This window comes from Branchiostoma belcheri, unplaced genomic scaffold, assembly GCF_001625305.1.
Source record: "Branchiostoma belcheri isolate BF01 breed outbred unplaced genomic scaffold, Haploidv18h27 scaffold68, whole genome shotgun sequence".
NCBI lineage: Eukaryota > Metazoa > Chordata > Leptocardii > Amphioxiformes > Branchiostomatidae > Branchiostoma > Branchiostoma belcheri.
In genome coordinates, this window is record NW_017804331.1 from 733,297 (window position 1) to 751,619 (window position 18,323).

Below are 18,323 nucleotides of genomic sequence, written 5' to 3' on the forward strand. Positions count from 1 at the left end.
AGATTTTCGTGACCCACCCCCCTGTCCAATCCAACCTCTTCCACCCTCTATTCTCAGTTATTTTTTGGAATAGCGCATTTCGCCACCATAATATATAGATACAAACCCTTTTCCACATGCCCCCCACCCCAATCCCGCATGGCGTAAAATTTTTTATGGCACACCATACGTTCGGTTCTATCCACTGATTATGAAGGTATACAACACTGTAACTAACGTACCCAAAAGAGTTCCGATCACCCTTTTGGCGTCCTCGTTCCTCCGTTCGTACGAGTCCACGATACTGAACAGCACGACAGGGTGCACATGCACGCGCAATCCCAGGCTCTGGCCATCCATTTTTTTTTCTGAAAAAAGGAAAGAGGGACAGGTCAAAGTAACACTAGCTGCAGATTTGGTCGCCGATTCGAGGGAGACCTCTGCGTTACATAAAATTCTTATGGCAGAGAAATATGAGCAAATTTGCACACTAACCAAAGTTTTACACGTGCGATGTAGTTTTTTAGCCTCAGTTTTCCCCCATAAAATATCAGAAACGCCGGAAAAAAAGCAAATCGTTTGGAGACGCTGATATACCGAACGTCGGTGTGAGATCTTTCCGCCAGCGAAGGGAAGTTTGTTGACCTTTAACCCCTGGTTTGTCGTCTGGATCTGGAAAAACAAGAGTCGAAACCTACTGTATATATCCTGTGTGGAGGGCGTTTCTGGTGATTGGTAGGTTTTAAAAGTCGTCGTTAGCGCTCAGCATTGACGGTGTATTTTGAAGACATTGGAAATTAATGTTTATTTCCATGCTTTTTGGTTGAAGTTGGATGTTGACTGCCAGTTGTTGTTTATGACCAACCAAGGAATAGCCTGGTATCCAGTCTGATCGTGATTGGGGGTATTGGGGTGTTCAGGCAGGTTGTGTCTTCGGGGCCTCTAAGAGCTTTCCCCGCCCAGTGCAACAGGCAGTCCCGGTAGGAATCTCTCGTGAAATACACACAGGGAAGCTTATGTGAGATGTGAGGCGGGCGGGCCAGAGCTCTTGCGGCCCCGACCACGAATCAGACTGGATACCAGGCTAACCAAGGAAGCTATGGAATGGCTAAGTTTATACACAGGAAAAAGTATTCGTCACCACAAATTAGTCATTAGTAACTAGCAAGATGGGTTTAGGAAGATGAGTTGTTATTTGATCGGCAGGGCTGGCCCGTATCATTGATGAAGATGATGATGATGATGTTATGTCATCTCTGATGTAGGTTGATATATAGAGGACATGCCTCTGAATGATGGGAAGATGAGTTGTTACGTCATCCCTTCTGTTCAAACTGGAATATCTCTAATATGTCGTGTGATGATAGTATCTGTATCTGTATAGCCGGTATAACCACCCTTTGGCGTAACACACCAGCTTCGCAGGCACGCGGCGCGGCGGCAGCTAGCTATATCACACCGAACAGCTTGTTACACTCAATCTTTGCACATTTGATTGCAGGAGTTGTTTAAAGCTTCAATATTAAATGCTTAAAAGCTTAAATGATGCTCCAACTGTGCTTGGTGGCAACGAGTTCCAATCTACGATAGTTCTGGGGAAATACAAGTTTTTGAATACCTCAATTCTTGGTTGATAACTCTGATATTTGAAGGCATGACTGTTTTCCCTCTGCTGATGTAGGTTGCCGTACAGAGGGACATGCCTCTGAATGATGGGAAGATGAACTGGCCCCAGAACGGCCCGGATGACCAGGTCAGGAGCATGGTGACGGAGATCCCCCAGCCAGCCAGCAGGTACAGAACGCATGTTCCATTTGGGGTCACCAGTTGACATTGGAACAGGAAGCGTGTTCCATTTGGGGTCACCAGTTGACATTGGAACAGAACGCATGTTCCATTTTGGGTCACCAGTTGACATTGGAACAGAACGCATGTTCCATTTTGGGGGCACCAGCAGTCATTGGAACAGAATCAGTGTTCCATCTGGGGTCTCCAACAGTCATTGGAGCAGAATGCATGTTACCTGGATAAGACCTTCTAAATCCCCCTGCTGTAAAATTGCAACATGATGTAAGCCAACACCAGTTCCCATGGTGACAGACATCTGGTTCAGATCATTGACCTTATTTTTTTGGATGGAGAAGAAGGTAAATATAATAAACAAGAATCAGATTTTTTTGTCTCGCACGGGATGAAGAGGATAATTTAGTAAGTACAATCCCGGATGGTTTGTTCCATTTGCCCCTCTCCCCAGTGATGATGAGTGGAGTGATGCAGGTTCTGAGGAGGAGGAGACAGACCCTGCAGCAGCAGCCGGGTACCAGCTGTTACCTCAGGACCCTGACGCGGTCCCCAGCTCTCACCCCGAACCCACACAACAATCCAACAACCAGGGTACAGCTGCAGGCATCTTACTGGGAGTAGGAGGACACACCAGTCAGGTCCGTACATTGGACAAGGGAATTATTTCAGGACAGTTGTCCTTTTAAGTCTTCCGGCCCGTGCAATAACGGCCCGGGGTTCTTTTTGCAAAAGGCCCGGGCTTGCAAATGTTCCATAGAACGTTTTGCGTGCACCAAGTGCGCCACTTTCAAAACTTCAAACACCAAATTTGGATGTTGGAATTGACACCGTTACAGTTTTTGTTTAGATATACCAAATTTTGGAACATTTTGCATTGAAATGTACGTCTGTTTTCTCGGGTGGGTATAATATGAATAAAATACAGCACGGTGTATTCCACATCACCCTCTGGATCATTTTAGTGTCCTTCTGGAGTATAAATCAGTAAAATTGTTGCCGTGAAGAAGATGACAGACGGTCACCAAAATGTTGGATCTAAAACCCACTGTATTCTAATAACAAATCTTCTTATATACAAATAAATGGTATGCCTGATTCCTGTGTTCCCTCTGCTCAGGGTTTCCCCCTCCCTGCTGCCCCACACGTGGAGCACGATGACTTCATCATCGCTGCAGAGGAGGAGGACTCGGCCTGTCAGCAGCCCATGCAACCTGGTCAGTAATACAAACTCTAGCCTTTAGGCCACACCAATTTAATTTGTTGCTTCTCGGATCGCCCTGTCCATTTTTTCTGATTTGCAAAAAAAAAAAAATTTTTTGGGGTTCTAAATGCTCAATCAAAGACATATTTTGGCCCCAACGGTTGAAAAAAGTCCTTTTCTTCCAAGTTCTTAAGTTTTTCAATGTAACAATGACACATTGTTTCATTAAAAGTTCAAAATCTATTGTTTTAATTATAAACCAGCCTGGTATGTTCACTTCATGGCTCATATTGTAACATTTCAGGCTATCATGGGGTGCCTTGGCCTTTTTTTTTTCGCCTTGTCGCTCCTGATTTTTTCTGAAAAAATCCGAGAAACAACGATTTAAATTGGTGTGGCCATAGTATTACATGAATCATTGATAGATCTTAGATAGTGTTACCAACAGGCTTTTGGAAACTGGCCGGAAAGAGTTGAAATTGGCCAAATAGATAACACACCAGGGGAGTTGGTCCGCTATAGCAAACTGTACTCCCCATAACCGAGGGTTAGACATGCTTGCACACTGATGCTGGGGCTTGATGGCAGCTCGCGACTTGCCTCTGTCCTGTAGTTCTTGGGTACAGCAAATGTCAATACCCCTGCAGGTTAGTCTCTACAGCTTCACTGGCCAGCCAAATCCAAAGCTCATTACGATGTGTCCTCCTTGACTCTGTAGAACATGCAGGGGGAGTTGGTCTGCTGGCAAACTGTACTCTCTAGCTGACCAAATCCCAAAGCTCATTACAATTATCATGAAAGTTCATCTGTGTTGGTACTACTAACTTGGTAGTAATCATAGTAAAATGTTGAATTGTATTCCAGCACAAGGGTTACACAGAGATCAAATTTTCCATGACCACTGTCGGCTTTGTCAGGATGATTAATGACCAATCACTTCCGAACGTAAACTCGCAAGTTCAGTACAATCCTTTCCTCTGTTACCAACACAGATGAACTTATTATGAAGTAAGTTTAAACTGTAATTTCCAACACAACAAAAATTGGACTCACCCAAATTTTCGACTGTACAACTCCAGTCTTTTTCAAGGAATGAGCAATCCACTGCTTCCGTGACGTCACGCAGATAACACACGTGACTCCGTGAGCAGTGGATCATAGGTTGCAGAAAGTCTGTGGCGCCCCCCGTCTCTGTTGAGGGATGGCTGTAAAGCCCTGATGTAGATGGCCTCTTTAATCCCTCGTGCAAAAAAGTCCGGTTCTGTGTCCAAGATTTTTACTTTGGGTGAGTCCAATTTTTGTTGTGTTGGAAATTACAGTTTAAACTTACTTCATAATGACTTCTACCAACACAGATGAACTTTCAAGATACAGATGAACTTACATGATAACTTATCTGTCAAACTAACAAGAACTGGTATCTATATCATTACGATGATCCTTCCCCCTGTAGAGCATGCAGAGCTGGTGAAGTCCGTGATGGCAGGTTTCCAGCTGCCGTCCTCCGCCATCCCTCGATGGGCAGAGGAGTTACCGGAGGACCAGTGGAAGGCTGCCGTCCTGTCTCACATCGGGAAACCCTCAGAGAGTGCCGTTAATACTGCACAGGCAGAGGGCTCCAGTCATAGAAATAACCAGCCAGATGGTACATAGTGCCATGAGGAGGACCAGCAGAAGGCTGCCATCCTGTCTCACATCGGGAAACCCTCAGAGAGTAGTGGTAATACTGCACAGGCAGAGGGCTCCAGTCATAGAAATAACCAGCCAACAGATGGTACATAGATGCAATATATGATGTTAAACTTAAAGGCAGTATGGCATTCAAATCCCTATTATATTTACATGTATATTGCTATGATAGTTGTAAGTATGGGAGACACCCAGGGCATTTGGAACACATGAATAGATCCTGGGAATTAGCCTGGGTGCCATCCTATTTGTATCTCCAGAGCTCCCATATACTTGGTCCCTGAAAAATAGGGAGCGAGTATGGGAGCCCCAGCATACAAGTAGGATGGCACCCAGGCTACCTGGCCATCGCAAGCACGTCGGCAGAACGTACTGCGCCTGCGTGAAACCCTGATTTTTTACGGTTTTGGTTGCATGTTTGGTCAACGTTGCATCAGAATTTTGCCTGTTGCAGACGACATCTTTTCCCACACAACATTTGGAAACTACAGACGGGATGTTAACCTTATGTGCACAAATATGTCCTTATTAGAGACGTCCTGCTGAAGTGCTGTGCATAATACATAACAGGTTTTGCGCAGGTGCAGTACGTTCTGCCGACATGCTTGCTATATCTGATGTAAGGGGCAATATGGCATCGAAACATGATGAGACTGCTCATACCTGTACATGTATATTATTATAATACATTGCAGCTATATATGTATAGATTTGGGGGCACACATAAATAGATCCAGACCTTTGCAGAAAACATGTTAACAGCAAAAAATTGGGTATATTTAATGCATCCTCAGTCCTCTGGAAAATGTATATGTAAAAAAAAAGCCAATTACTGTTGTAGTATATACATGTACATGTATCTGTCAAATTTTCTTTATGTCTAACTTGTAGAAGTAGGTATTTCTAGCAGACATGGATTATGTGCTTTTCCTTAGTGGAGACTGAAAATCATTCCAAAAAATGAAAATGTTACTGGCAAGTGGTGTCTTAAGGGGAATCCTAGGAGATTTATATGAAGGGCACTTTCAGAACAACTGATGTATAGTGTGATAGAAATTGAAATATGCTCAACAGCTGTAGTGTTTCTCTTCATTTCCTGATTTTAACCTTAGGCCACACCAATTTAATTTCTTGGTTAACGGATTTTTCTAGAAAAATAATGGAGCGGGCGGGCGAAAAAAAAATTAAAATAAAAACAGGCCTAGGCATCCTATTATGGCCCAAATTGGTACGATAGGAGCCATGAAGTCAACACACCAGGCTGGTTCAAAATTTAAACAATGAATTTTGAACTGTTAATGATGCCATTGCATTGAAAGATGGAATGACTGTAACAGCTGGATGAAAAGGACTGTTTTCAACTGTTCAGGGCAAAATATGAGCATTTTGCAGTTGATTCTGAATTTTTATTTTTATTCGTAAATCAGAAAAAAATGAAGGGGGCGAATCCGTTAACCAAGAAATTAAATTGGTGTGGCCTTAGAAAAATTAAATGTAAATACCCGGTAGTCTGTTACTTCTAGTTCCTTCAATGTGTTGTCTACTAAAATAGATAATTCAGATAAAAGATGTAATGTTTGTTTATTATATGAGAAAAGGTGTTGAATATGGAACAGAAATTTGTGTTGGTGAACTTGGTAGTTGTGTGACCATTTTGAGACACAAGAAAGAAATTCAAGTCAAGCATATTAGAAATAAAACACAAAGCAAGTTTTTCTCAACAGCCAAGTATATTTTGCCAAGCACTTTAATGGTTGTAAAATCACAAATGTTGCAATTCAGTTGATACACGTTAACTTACATTGGTCCATAACAGGTTTGCTAAGCATGTGTGTATGCAGGTTAGTCAAATAATGATCCTGAAACATGTGTTTTCAAAACTTCACACAGAAATCAAAACTAATCCTTACCAGTATACATGTACCGTTACCTACTTTTGTACTTGACCATTTTCTTGGTCCTACATTCTACAAAACTCCCTATGAAACTCGCAAGGGATACAAAGTCCTGTAGGCTTTGCTGTGCACACAGAAGATCCTGTCTACAAAACACTTTTGGTATTCAACGGAGGTATCTTCTGTTTCGTAATTATACATTGTACCTCGATCAGTAAAAAAGTGAAAACATGAGTGTCAGGATACGGTGAATGAACAGGTGTTAACTTGTTCTTAAGATGTGGACGACCAAGTTTTCAGTGTACTTCCTTACGTACAAACCACCACCAGCTGCCACACTTCATACACTCCAACAAACAAACACCTGGAATGAAGAAGTGCCTTTGAAATAAATGTGTTTACGTCCATCAACACTAAGCACGTGGAAGAGAACCAAATGTCAATTTTAACCTTCGCATACAACCATTGACTAGTAGAGTATATTACCAGAACTGTTTTTTTGTTTGTGTGTTTTACAAAGCTTCCTACCATACTTAACATACTTTATGAAGGTATCATTTTCCTAGTCTGCAGTAAAGAAAGTAAGAGTAAGAAGATCACATGCTTTTTGGAAATCAGGATCCTTCCCATACAACTGATGGCAAACCTGTGAGTCCCTCCTACTAGTGTCTGTCTCCCCCCTGTTGCAGTCAGCACCCCTGTATGTTAAGCGTGCAAAATACCTGGTTGCCCAGTTGCCCCGGGCAACGCCCAGTTGCCCCGGGCAACTTATTTTTGAACCTAGGAAGCACAGTGTGCTACCTGAATTTTAAGAATCCCCCCCCCCCAAAAAAATCATGCCCACTTGGCTTGCACCACTATCCGGCAGATGCCTTTTAATTTTAGGCTATTACTAGTATCAGTTAACTAAAGGCTGTTAGAAATATTGTCAAAGGCATATGTATGTAACATTACTTAATTTGAGGAAAGTAGTAACTTATAGGTGGGGCAACCTAAAATTCTGATGGGTAACCTAATTCTTGCCGTAGGTTGCCCACTGGGCAACCTGGTTCAAAAAGTATTTTGTACACTGACTGGTATCTAGCGTCTGTCTCCCCTGTTGCAGTTAGCACCCCTGTATGTTAGAAACTTGACATGTAAAGACAGCAGAAGCTCCGTCCCTGTCCGTTAAAACCGCCCAGATCTCTCCCTGGACCGGGATCTGGACCGTGACCGGGATCCCCCGCCGCCGCCGGCCTTGCCCCTCCCGCCCCGCTCGCGCGACCTTGACCTCCGCGACCCGCCGCCACGCTCGTGTGACCTTGACCTGCGGGAGCCTCTGGTTGGTGGGGACCGAGAACGATCCCTGGACCGAGACCTGGCAGAACATGGGAAAGTGTCATCAGCACATGACTGAATCACTCAGATTGGATGGAGCAATGCTTCATAGAATACTAAAAACTACAGTTTCCATTTGGGGAATCACTACAAATATGAAATGCTTGATTTCCTTGTGTCATCCACAGTTGCTTAGCAGAAGTAATGGATGCTACTTGAGACGACAGTATTCAAAATCTATCCAGTTGCTTGAGTGACAATTCCCCTGTGTATCTCAGCTGGATGTCTAACCTTCATTGGGATAATTCAACTAACATTCGAAAGTATAAAATCATGCCTCAACCACACTAGTCACCAGTGGTGGTAGCTTTTACCATGCAAGCTTGAACACATTATTGGATATATGTTTTTCTTCCTTTACAACCAGCATTGTCTCTAACCTTACTTATGTTTCTGATTGTGTAGAAGAAAAACCCTATATGCTATGCTTTACCAACTTGATGAAACAGTTTTTGGAAATGAACACATTATTTATTCACAACTCCACAAACCTCCGTCTGCGGCGGCGGCGGCCGTACAGCTCTCTCCTCAGCTCTCGCGAGATCGGCTTCAAATGCATGAAGTTGCAAAATCCTCCACGAGTGCATTCTCTGGAGAGAAAAACATAAAAGACAAAACGTTTCAACTTCCAATCAACTGACAAAGGCAATCACTAAAGCTCTTATTCCAAACTCCTACTAAAAAAGGTTAAAAAGGCTGAAATAGCAGAAACGAGAGCAGTTAGGGGTATTCCTGGCATCCAGGCAAGACATTGCAAGCTTGAGAAAGGCACTTTACACGACTTTCCTCACTCCACCCAGGTGTAAAATGGGTACCTGACTTGGGTTGGGGAGGTAAAAGGGTTTTTTCTAGGAACAGGCCAAAATCAATGCGCGCGCGGACGTCATCCATAAAATTTACTTGGTGTGGCCTAACCGACGAAGACATAAATCTCTACTGACCCCATCTCGTACTGCCGACAGCAGGCTTCCCTGAAGTCGGTGACGGGAGACAGCTCTGCGTGGATCGGCTGTCCGTTGAACCAGCGGTTGTTCAGATCCTTCACAGCCTTTTCTGCATCCTCCTCATAGCGAAACTGTGAGGGCGTAATAAAATACTGAGTAGTGTACCAACAAAGACTGGATACTTCATACATATGTACTACTTTATTTTATCATGTGAAAACATGTATAGCACATGTAACAATTATATCTACATGGACCACAGGGGTTGAATTTTTTTTTTTCACAGCCTTTTCTGCATCCTCCTCATAGCGAAAGGGTGAGGGCGTAATAAAATACTGAGTAGTGTAACAGCATGGATCAGAACTGGACAGTAGTCCAGGACATACTTTACTGACAAGACAAGGCATCCACTGCAGATTCAAGTCATCACCAGCGTTTGTTAACTTCTGTATCAAAGAGTCTGGAAAACCAGTTCACTGAAGTGCTATTCTCCCACTGGCCGTAACAGACAAGACAGACGCTATGTACAGTATTTACAGGTTCATTGCACCAGGGAAATTTCCCTAGCCCTTTTTCAACAAGCACAGTGAACAGTGGACCAAGGTTTAATGTACCGTCCTAAGGACTGCAACCCTTTCCAGTAGCGTGCATGTAAGGCAAGTGACAACAGCCAGGATTCAAACTCCCAACCTCTTAGTCAAAGGGCAGTGTTGCTAACCACTAGATTACGCATGCTACCGTGGCTTTGCCAGTGTGGACATGTTGGACAGTCATCTGGAAATGTGGTGTGAAGACTAGCCGACTGGTGACTAGTGATGCATACCGGTTCACTGGACTTGGATCCGGACTTGTAAGAATGTTTAGGTTCAAGTCCAAAAAAACCTAAAAAGTCAAGAACCGAGTCCGGACTTATTACCATAAAAGACCATTTCACATACCCCTTTTCTTTCCAAACCACCTAAAACCTTCCGCAGATTGCAAAATCTTTGCTGCAAAACGAATAAAACATTGCCATCAGGCATCGTCAAGTACTGGCCTCCATGTTATGTGGCCAAAGTTTCACCCAGACAACATTGCAAGGTTGCCAACATGTAATTTTGTATATGCCATGGGTTTAGGTCCGGACTTACAAGTCCGGAACTGAACCTAAACCTCTGGACTTGAATCAAGACCTGAACCTAAAATTGGGTTTAGGTATGCAGCACTACTGGTGACTGCCTTTGTTATAAACAACATAAAAACCCATTAGTAGATCCTGCTGGACTCTCACCTTGACATAAACGTTCCCCACCAGATGGTCTCCCAGGTTATCACAGACATTCATCTCTTCAATCTCTCCATACTTCTCCTCCAGTTCTGTAAACACCTCCTGAAAACCGGACAACAGAGGGGCACATGTTAGGGGGCCCGCAAGCCCTTCTCCGTAGAGCGTAATCGGCCGTTTTAATTCTATGAATGAATGAATGAATGAATGAATGAATGAATGACTGGTTTATTAGGTAAAACTTTGCAGCCATCAGGCTGAAATACATTTCACTTACATAGTACATGAAAGTACGTTTCACTTACATAGGACACAACTCAATATGACGAATAGCATAAAATATTACAAAGTATTAAAATATTGATTAAAATAAAATATTACAATGACAAAACATCTGAGTGTGGTTCATTTACAACGAATTATTTGTTCGTGTTAAGCAGACTCAGTAGAGATGGTACAGGGCTGTTTTGAAATCGAGCAGTGCGGCAAGGCGCCAGTGTCATTTTGTTAGAGTTTCTTAGGTTCTACGTAGAGCGTAGACGGACCGCTCTAATATTTTTGCGTAGAGCGTATTTGGCGTTTTAATTCTACGTAATGCGTTGTAGCCATTTGGAATTTATCGTAAAGCGTAATCGAGAGCTTTCCGAATTCGGCGTAGAGCGTTGTTGGGACCCCCCCTTGCAGGCCCTCATGTTAGCTACGTTCTTCATTCACAATCACTCGTTTAACAAGAGCCGATGACCATCTGTCATCTTCATCAGGCAAAAAAAACACCTGCAAATCTGTCTGCTGTCTGCATGAATGGATTGATAATCATAATGAATGTACATACGACAAAAGTCGACAATACTTGTAGTTGTACTGACCTCAAAGAAGTTGTCATAATGCTCCTGCATCTCCACATCACTGATGTTGCTCACTGTACACAAAAAAAGACATAGTAAGCAATTTTGACATAGATTATTTGTATTATCAACACTACATGTATATTGCAGTTTGTATCACTTTGTAATACTTTCAGTGAGAGTGATGTAATCTATAAAATGTACATGCTGTTACTGATTACATGTTATTGATGGTAACAGATAGTACAAAAATGTATACTCACAGTGTGACCCATCTGCTGTCTGTGCACTGTTCTGAGGGTTGCGATACAGGTTTGGCATCAAGATGGTCTGTTAGAAGATGAAAAGGGAGAAACATTTACTTATTTATTTCATGTTACGCCAGTAACATGGTAAGTAAAATCAAATCATTCAACAAGTACACTGATACAGTGATACTGTAAGGACTGTACAATTACTATCATGCTAGTAGCATATGTTTATATATGAAAACTATTGTAGTCCAGGATAATTTTGCAGTATTTGGTAAATAATAATTTGTTTACAATCTGTTCAAATACCTGGCTGAACGTTGGCTTGTTGTGGAGTCGAGAACACCGGTCTCCATGGCGACAAGCTCCGATCTTGAAGTAGAAGGAGCAGTTAACCCTGGAGCAGACAGGCCAGAAATTATGTTCAGGTGATATATATATATATATATATATGAGGCCACACCAATTCAATTTCTTGGTTAATGGATTCGCCCGCTTCATTTTTTTCTGATTTGCAAATAAAAATATAAATTCAGAATCAACTGCAAGATGCTCATATTTTGCCCTGAACAGTTGAAAACAGTCCTTTTCATCCTAGTTGTTACAGTTATTCCATCTTTCAATGCAATGGTATCATTAAAAGTTCAAAATTCATTGTTTAAATTTTGAACCAGCCTGGTGTGTTGACTTCATGGCTCCTATCGTACCATTTTGGGCCATAAAAGGATGCCCAGGCCTGTTTTTTTTTTGTTGTTTTTTCGCCCTCCCGCTCCATTATTTTTCTAGAAAAATCCGTTAACCAAGACATTAAATTGGTCCGGCCTGAGCATTATTTTATTAATCTCCAGTCCAAGCAGATCCTAGGGTGGTGGCAAAAGAGGGGGCCGCAAGCCGTTTTCCGTAGAGCACTCTAATATTTTTGCGTAGAGCGTATTCGGTGTTTTAATTCTACATAATGGGTTGTAGCCACTTGCAATTTATCGTAAAGCATAATCGAGAGGTTTCCGACATCAGCGTAAAGCGTTGTCGTGACCCCCCCTTGCAGGCCCTCAAAAGACAGTATCAAATTGGCCGGGCAGTATCCATTCGCCAGAGAGGGGTTCAATATGCCACCCTCTGGCGACTGCACACTGCCTGACCAATTTGATACTGTCTTTTGCCGCCACCCTAGGATCTGCTTGGAGATTATTTTATAGGCACGTGTAGATCCCAACAGACCATAATATTTTTGAGTTGATGGTGGGAGGGCAAATAATTATTATGGCTACAATTCAGTACAAATGCAATCACATAGTGAATTGAATAGCTGTTACTGATCTTAAAGAAGAAATCATTGCGTTCTTGCGAAAGTTTTGCTCGAAGCCACTACTACACTACCAGAACCCCAAATTATGGCTGTCGATGGAAAATAAATAACTATTATTTGTCCGTAGACTCCATACAACAAAGCTCGGCAGCATGAGACACTAGAACTTAGAAGCATGCATCAAAACTCAGCTCAGGAAAAAGCCACCACGACCGCTAAACTCAGCCTCTACAGCCTAACGTTTGATCCAACCCTTTCCTTTCGTGCACACGTTTTACATCGTATCTAATCGCATTTTCCCGCAGCCACGGCGGTGTAAAACTCACTTGTCTTTCTCCGTGCCGAAAATGGACGCCAGATACTCCGCCATGTTCCCTCCTCTCCGCCGGTCACGTGATGCAGACGTCACCGCTTCCTGTGCACACAGAAATGACGTACTCTCCAAGCAGAGGTTTGGGTTTTGGGTTATCCATTTTTGGCGTGTTTTTAGACTTTTTTTATCGGGGTTTCTTTTTTTGCACTGGAATTTTCCTTTCACCCGTGCAAAAAAGAAACCCCAATAAGAAAAAAGTCTAGAAACACGCCAAAAATAACCCAAAACCCAAACCTCTGCTTGGAGAGTAGAAATGACGTACGCAAAACTGGGGTCTGACCCGCCACCGGAAGTGCGTATGTACACAAAGCCGTGCGGAACACAATTTTTGGTAGGCACAAAATTTCCTCCTTTTTTTGCCGTGTGTAACCATCTTTACATTAGGATGTTACTGCTTCCCGTTTCTTTAGTTGTTAGAGACAAGGCTAAGCCTGATCTTTTGTTCAAAAGCTGCCGTCTGGGACCTTGAAAGGGTTCTGAACCTGCTACAAATGGTGCAAAAATAATTTACGTCCGGTCTCGTCAAGTCGGCTAGCGCTTCCTTTATATAAATTATAGCCACAACTATCTTTAATATAAATTTTTAATATAAATATCTCTGCATAATTTTGGTGTTTTCAAACATTCCGTGTATTATAGTTTTTGATAGGCAATACTCATAGGACCTGCATCCAAAGTGTGCTGTAGCGTCAGTTCTGGATCTTTGTTAAAGGCTTCCAGTGCAGTTTTTAGGGCCTGGAAACCTCATTTTTCAAAGCCAATATTCTAGTCATTTATATACATAGTGAGTTGAAACCACACTATCCCAAATAATTTTTGAGGGTCAATATACATTATGTATATATATATCAAAATTCCCATAATTCTGATGAAAAATTGCCCCGGGGTGATTTTTAGGGTACCGCCCAGAAAATAAAAGACTCGTATTGGGCTTGTTTTTGCAGTTTTAAATACCCAAAGTATGAAATGCTGATTTAAATAATGTGAAGCAGTATGTGTCAATATCACAAGATTGCCCTGTTCAGAATATTTCCAGTTTTGCTTCCCTTAAATCGCAGTGGATGTCTTTAATGAAGCTAGGTGTTAAAATTTATATGATATTCCTATTTAACAAGCCTCTTCATGAAAGCTAAACTTCAACACTACAGAATTTACTGTATGTATACTTGACCTCATAAAATGTTTGATATTTTGAAAAGTTATGTTCCACTTCTCAATAGTTTTCATCGACATAAAACTTCTCTTTCTCGATTTATAAGCTAATCATTAACATCAAGACAGTGCGTTATACCATGGTTACTAGTAATATTATGACATTTATGTATCAATATACTACTTTAGTAGTAGTTTTGCCGACCATTTTCACATTCATATTGAATTTCCATTTTCCTGTATGTTTGTTATGTTTCAGGTTGTTGTTGACAGAGTCTAGATCATCATGAACCTAAACAGAGTTAAGGATGAGGACAAACTGGAACTCTGCAGGAAATACTATTATGGTATTGTAACTTTATTTGTCATTCACATGACAAAGGACATCATATATTATACATGTGTATTAATAGAAATGTCCCTGACGTGAATAAAGTGCATGTGTCATGTCCAAAGCGAAGGGAGGGGGCTACAAGCCTTACCAATAACCCAGAATACATGGCCTCTACAAATAGCACGTCGGCAGAACGCACTACACCTGCGCGAAACCCATAATGTATTGTGCATAGCACTTTGGCAGAACGTCTCATATAAGGTTGTATTCGCGCATTTAAGGAAAACATCTTGTCTGTAGTTTCCAAATGTTATGTCGGAAAAAATATCCTCTGCAACAGAAAAAATCCTAATCCAACGTTGACCAAAAAGTGACCAAAAACCGTGAAAATACAGGGTTCTGCGCAGGCGCAGTACGTTCTGCCGACGTGCTTCTACAAATGTATGTATAACTGGGAGACTGACCACAACAGGCCTTTTTTGCTCGATGTAGGCTATCACTTGCCACTGATTGGGACTTATTCAAAGACATATTGATAGGTTATACATTTTAGGAAAATTTTTAGATGGTTATATGTGATGATGTCCTTGCAAAATTTTACCTTTGAAATGTAGCAATAATGAAAAGTTGTTGTTTAAGGGTACCAAATGAAAATAAAGTCACCTATTTCAAAACATGTACTCCATATATAATGAAACTCCCCCTATTTTGCAGGTGGTTTCTTTGCCCTCCCTTTCCTCTGGTTGGTCAACGTTGTCTGGTTCTTCAAACAGGCCTTCATTCGGCCACCTTTTGAACAGCAGCAAGAGATCAAGTCATGTAAGTAATACTCTTTATGTCCACATTGTCCAGAAAGTACTGTAAATGCATTTATGTTCGTGAGCACTAAATTTCGCGCAGCGGAGCAAATAGAGAGTTCGCGAGGGATTTTAGTTCGCTATACAGCAGAACCAAATACGAAAGGGAATGTATGACATACCCCTCATAAACTACATGTACATATATATAAACTACATATATGTATATATATATATGTATATTTACAATATCAACAATCTACTGAAGAAGTGTCACTTCCAAGTGTTTGTGCCCACAAGGACCCACAAAAACACGAAAATGTACATCATGAATTATCATTGTGAAATAACTCTTAATTTCCTTCCATGCATTTCAGAACATGCAAGTGCTTGGCAGTTGCTGTTTCTGTTTTCCACCTTTCTCTAACACCTCCTTGGTTTGTTCCAGAATATTGGTTAAAAAGGCAGTCTTGTCTCTGAAAAATAAAACAACTGTTTTTTTGTTTGTTTGTTTGTTTTTTTTGCTGTAAACAGATATCATGAAGTCGCTGGTTGGCTGTGTCCTGTGGACAGCTGTGCTGGTGACATGGATGACGATATTTCAGCTGTACCGGGCCGAGTGGGGAGAAACAGCAGACAGGATGTCCTTCATCATCCCCAAGGGCATCGCCTAGGCAACACATCATGGCTGCCAAATATCTTTTTATCTGCAGTTTGGCTACGAAATGGATTTGATTCATTTAGTACCACTTTATTTTAGTTTATGTTGCTCACTGTAAAAAAGTGTACTAAGATCTCAAGATTTCCACGAGTGTAAGTTATACCCCGGTACATTATACAAAATTTAATGTATTATATTTTGGTCTCAACTTTTACAACTATGATGATGATATAGAATGAATCATTGTATTACAAAAAATTTATTGATAAATAGAGTTAGGGATTATTTAATTGATAAAGTCATACCATATACAAGTGCAAGAATAGGGTAACATTACATGTGTATTAAACCTCACAAACCACAGATAGTAGTAGTAGTAGTAGTTAAATGTGCAGCAAACGACATGTTTTGTTTTCTGACTTTAACGATATTCCCACCGTAGAATAATTTCTATTGGGATATTCCGTCAGCAAGGAAGTTGTATATAATATAAGTGTGCAACATCTTTTCTCATTAAAAAAAAACAAGATACTGTAATGATTTATTTTCTGTTCACCTTTCTTGCCCTGAATGTGTTGAGAACTGGAGATTCCCACTTTGATAGTCCCCGAGTATGAACATTATAAAGATTTGCAGTTTTGTAATTGGAATGGACCTATCACATTATTACGTCACAGTTTGTTTACCTGTTCTAAAGAACATTCTAGAACGGTCAGTTAGAGAATAAAGATCATTTCAAAGTTTTCAAAGTCAGGTATGTTTGATTTTTGCTGCGTCTAGTTTTGTTGACACAGCATTACATGCCGCACGGGTGATTTAGTTGTGACATTAATTAGACAAAAGTAGTACTGTATAAAGGCCTTATATTAAGTCTAACGCTACACAAACACACACCGCGCTACGCACCCCTATACAATATAAACGTCTATTGACCGGCATTCATTGCGGTAAACAAACTGTGACGTAATAATGTGATAGGCCCATTGAACTGTCTTTAATGTGTTCAGCTTGAGAGCTACCTTATATGGAAACTTCCCTAGCCTGCCAGGTTCCCACCGTAGTAGGCCTGGCCTGACAGCAGCTGTGGGGTGTCCATTTCAGTCTACTGTACCAGGAAGAATTCAGGGTAACGCATGGGGCTATTAGGCCACACCAATTTAATTTCTTGGTTAACGTATTTTTCAAGAAAAATAATGGAGCGGGCGGGCGAAAAAAAGAAGAAAATAAAAACAGTCCTAGTCATCCTATTATGGCCCAAAATGGTACAATAGGAGCCATGAAGTCAACACACCAGGGTGGATGAAAATTTAAACAATGAATTTTGAACTTTTAATGATACCACTGCATTGAAAGATGGAATAACTGTAACAACTAGGATGAAAAGGACTGTTTTCAACTGTTCAGGGTAAAATATCAGCATTTTACAGTTGATTCTAAATTTTTATTTTTATTTGCAAATCAGAAAAAATGAAGCAGGCGAATCCGTTAACCAAGAAATTAAATTGGTGTGGCCTTAGGGTTGGTTAAACATGTACAATGGTTTTTCAAGGTTCCTGTTATATTTGAAAATCTGTGGAATCCATTGGGAATTCTAGTTTCCTTTCAGACAAGTGTGCTGTGCATGCAGACATTTCATCTCCTTCATTTCCACTTTAGATTTGTCCATTACAATGTCATCATAGATACAGTGTACAAAATACTTTTTTGAACCAACCTACGGCAAAAATTAGGTTGCCCATCAGAATTTTAGGTTGCCCTACCTATAAGTTACTACTTTCCTCAAATTAAGTAATGCTACATAAGCCTTTGACAATATTTCTAACAGTCTTTAGTTAAATGATACTAGTAATAGCCATTAATACCTAAAATTAAAAAGCATCTGCCGGATACAGTGGTGCAAGCCAAGTGGGCATGATTTTAGGGGGGGGGCATTCTTAAAATTCAGGTAGCACACATAGGTTGCCCCATGTAAAATTTGGTTGCCCGGGGCAACCAGGTATTTTGCACGCTGAGATATAAGACATTCAGTTCCATGTACCTTTTCATCCCACTCACATTGATAAAGAAGCACCAGAGCATAACAGATACCCAGTACAGCCAAATAGAGCAATATTGCAATTTATTGAGATAATTTGTTGTTTTTTTCCCTTTTCCAATCATGTAGCTTGTTACATGAAGTGGCACATCTGTTTATATTCCTCACTATTATAATGGATATCACTATCAAATAGCCTGATAACATTTGGTGCCAATGAATAGAAAAGCAAGTTCCGGGTACATGTAATTTACTATTTCCATGTTCATGTACAATATAGAAGCAGTTTCCTTTGTAGCTGTAAACATTGTCCTCGTCATTTAATATTCAATTCAATAGACCTACCGCAGCTCTGTCTGGATCATACTATATAGGAATAGCGTTGAAGATATCATACCTCAATTTTCCGGCATCTAC

The 18,323-nt window shown here is 41.0% G+C and overlaps 4 protein-coding genes across 6 annotated transcripts in view; 2 read left to right on the top strand and 2 right to left on the bottom strand.

Moving 5' to 3' along the window:
* The window catches only part of LOC109484043 (eukaryotic translation initiation factor 3 subunit F-like), a 5,999-nt gene extending 5,618 nt beyond the window's left edge, over window positions 1–381 (bottom strand). Inside the window, exon 1 of one of the 2 annotated variants that reach the window (XM_019787227.1) lies at window positions 222–381. In XM_019787227.1, the coding sequence (XP_019642786.1) occupies window positions 222–339 (118 nt within the window). In that variant the 5' untranslated portion in view covers window positions 340–381. The remainder of the gene's footprint in view (window positions 1–221) is intronic. The other variant, XM_019787228.1, reaches the window with a different exon arrangement.
* Window positions 382–632: 251 nt separating this feature from the next.
* LOC109484046 (male-enhanced antigen 1-like) lies at window positions 633–5,047 on the top strand. The gene is made up of 5 exons (XM_019787231.1): window positions 633–714; window positions 1,661–1,773; window positions 2,234–2,420; window positions 2,900–2,996; window positions 4,437–5,047. The coding sequence occupies exons 2-5, from the start codon at window positions 1,679–1,681 to the stop codon at window positions 4,634–4,636; spliced, it is 579 nt and encodes a 192-aa protein (XP_019642790.1). The 5' UTR covers window positions 633–714; window positions 1,661–1,678; the 3' UTR covers window positions 4,637–5,047.
* Window positions 5,048–7,549: 2,502 nt separating this feature from the next.
* LOC109484044 (splicing factor U2AF 35 kDa subunit-like) lies at window positions 7,550–12,998 on the bottom strand. Of its 2 annotated transcripts, XM_019787230.1 has the most exons (9): window positions 12,881–12,998; window positions 11,558–11,645; window positions 11,261–11,327; window positions 11,019–11,071; window positions 10,159–10,257; window positions 8,886–9,019; window positions 8,436–8,534; window positions 7,686–7,924; window positions 7,599–7,639 (listed from the first exon to the last, which is right to left on the bottom strand). In XM_019787230.1, exons 1-8 carry the CDS (start codon window positions 12,922–12,924, stop codon window positions 7,735–7,737), a joined length of 774 nt encoding a protein of 257 aa, XP_019642789.1. In that variant the 5' UTR covers window positions 12,925–12,998; the 3' UTR covers window positions 7,599–7,639; window positions 7,686–7,734. The 2 variants fall into 2 exon arrangements, with proteins under 2 accessions (XP_019642788.1, XP_019642789.1); XM_019787229.1 differs by having other exon boundaries at window positions 7,550–7,924.
* Window positions 12,999–13,178: 180 nt separating this feature from the next.
* Window positions 13,179–16,404, top strand: LOC109484080 (gamma-secretase subunit PEN-2-like). The gene is made up of 4 exons (XM_019787291.1): window positions 13,179–13,258; window positions 14,339–14,426; window positions 15,128–15,232; window positions 15,745–16,404. Exons 2-4 carry the CDS (start codon window positions 14,366–14,368, stop codon window positions 15,882–15,884), a joined length of 306 nt encoding a protein of 101 aa, XP_019642850.1. The 5' UTR covers window positions 13,179–13,258; window positions 14,339–14,365; the 3' UTR covers window positions 15,885–16,404.
* Window positions 16,405–18,323: the final 1,919 nt, after the last annotated feature.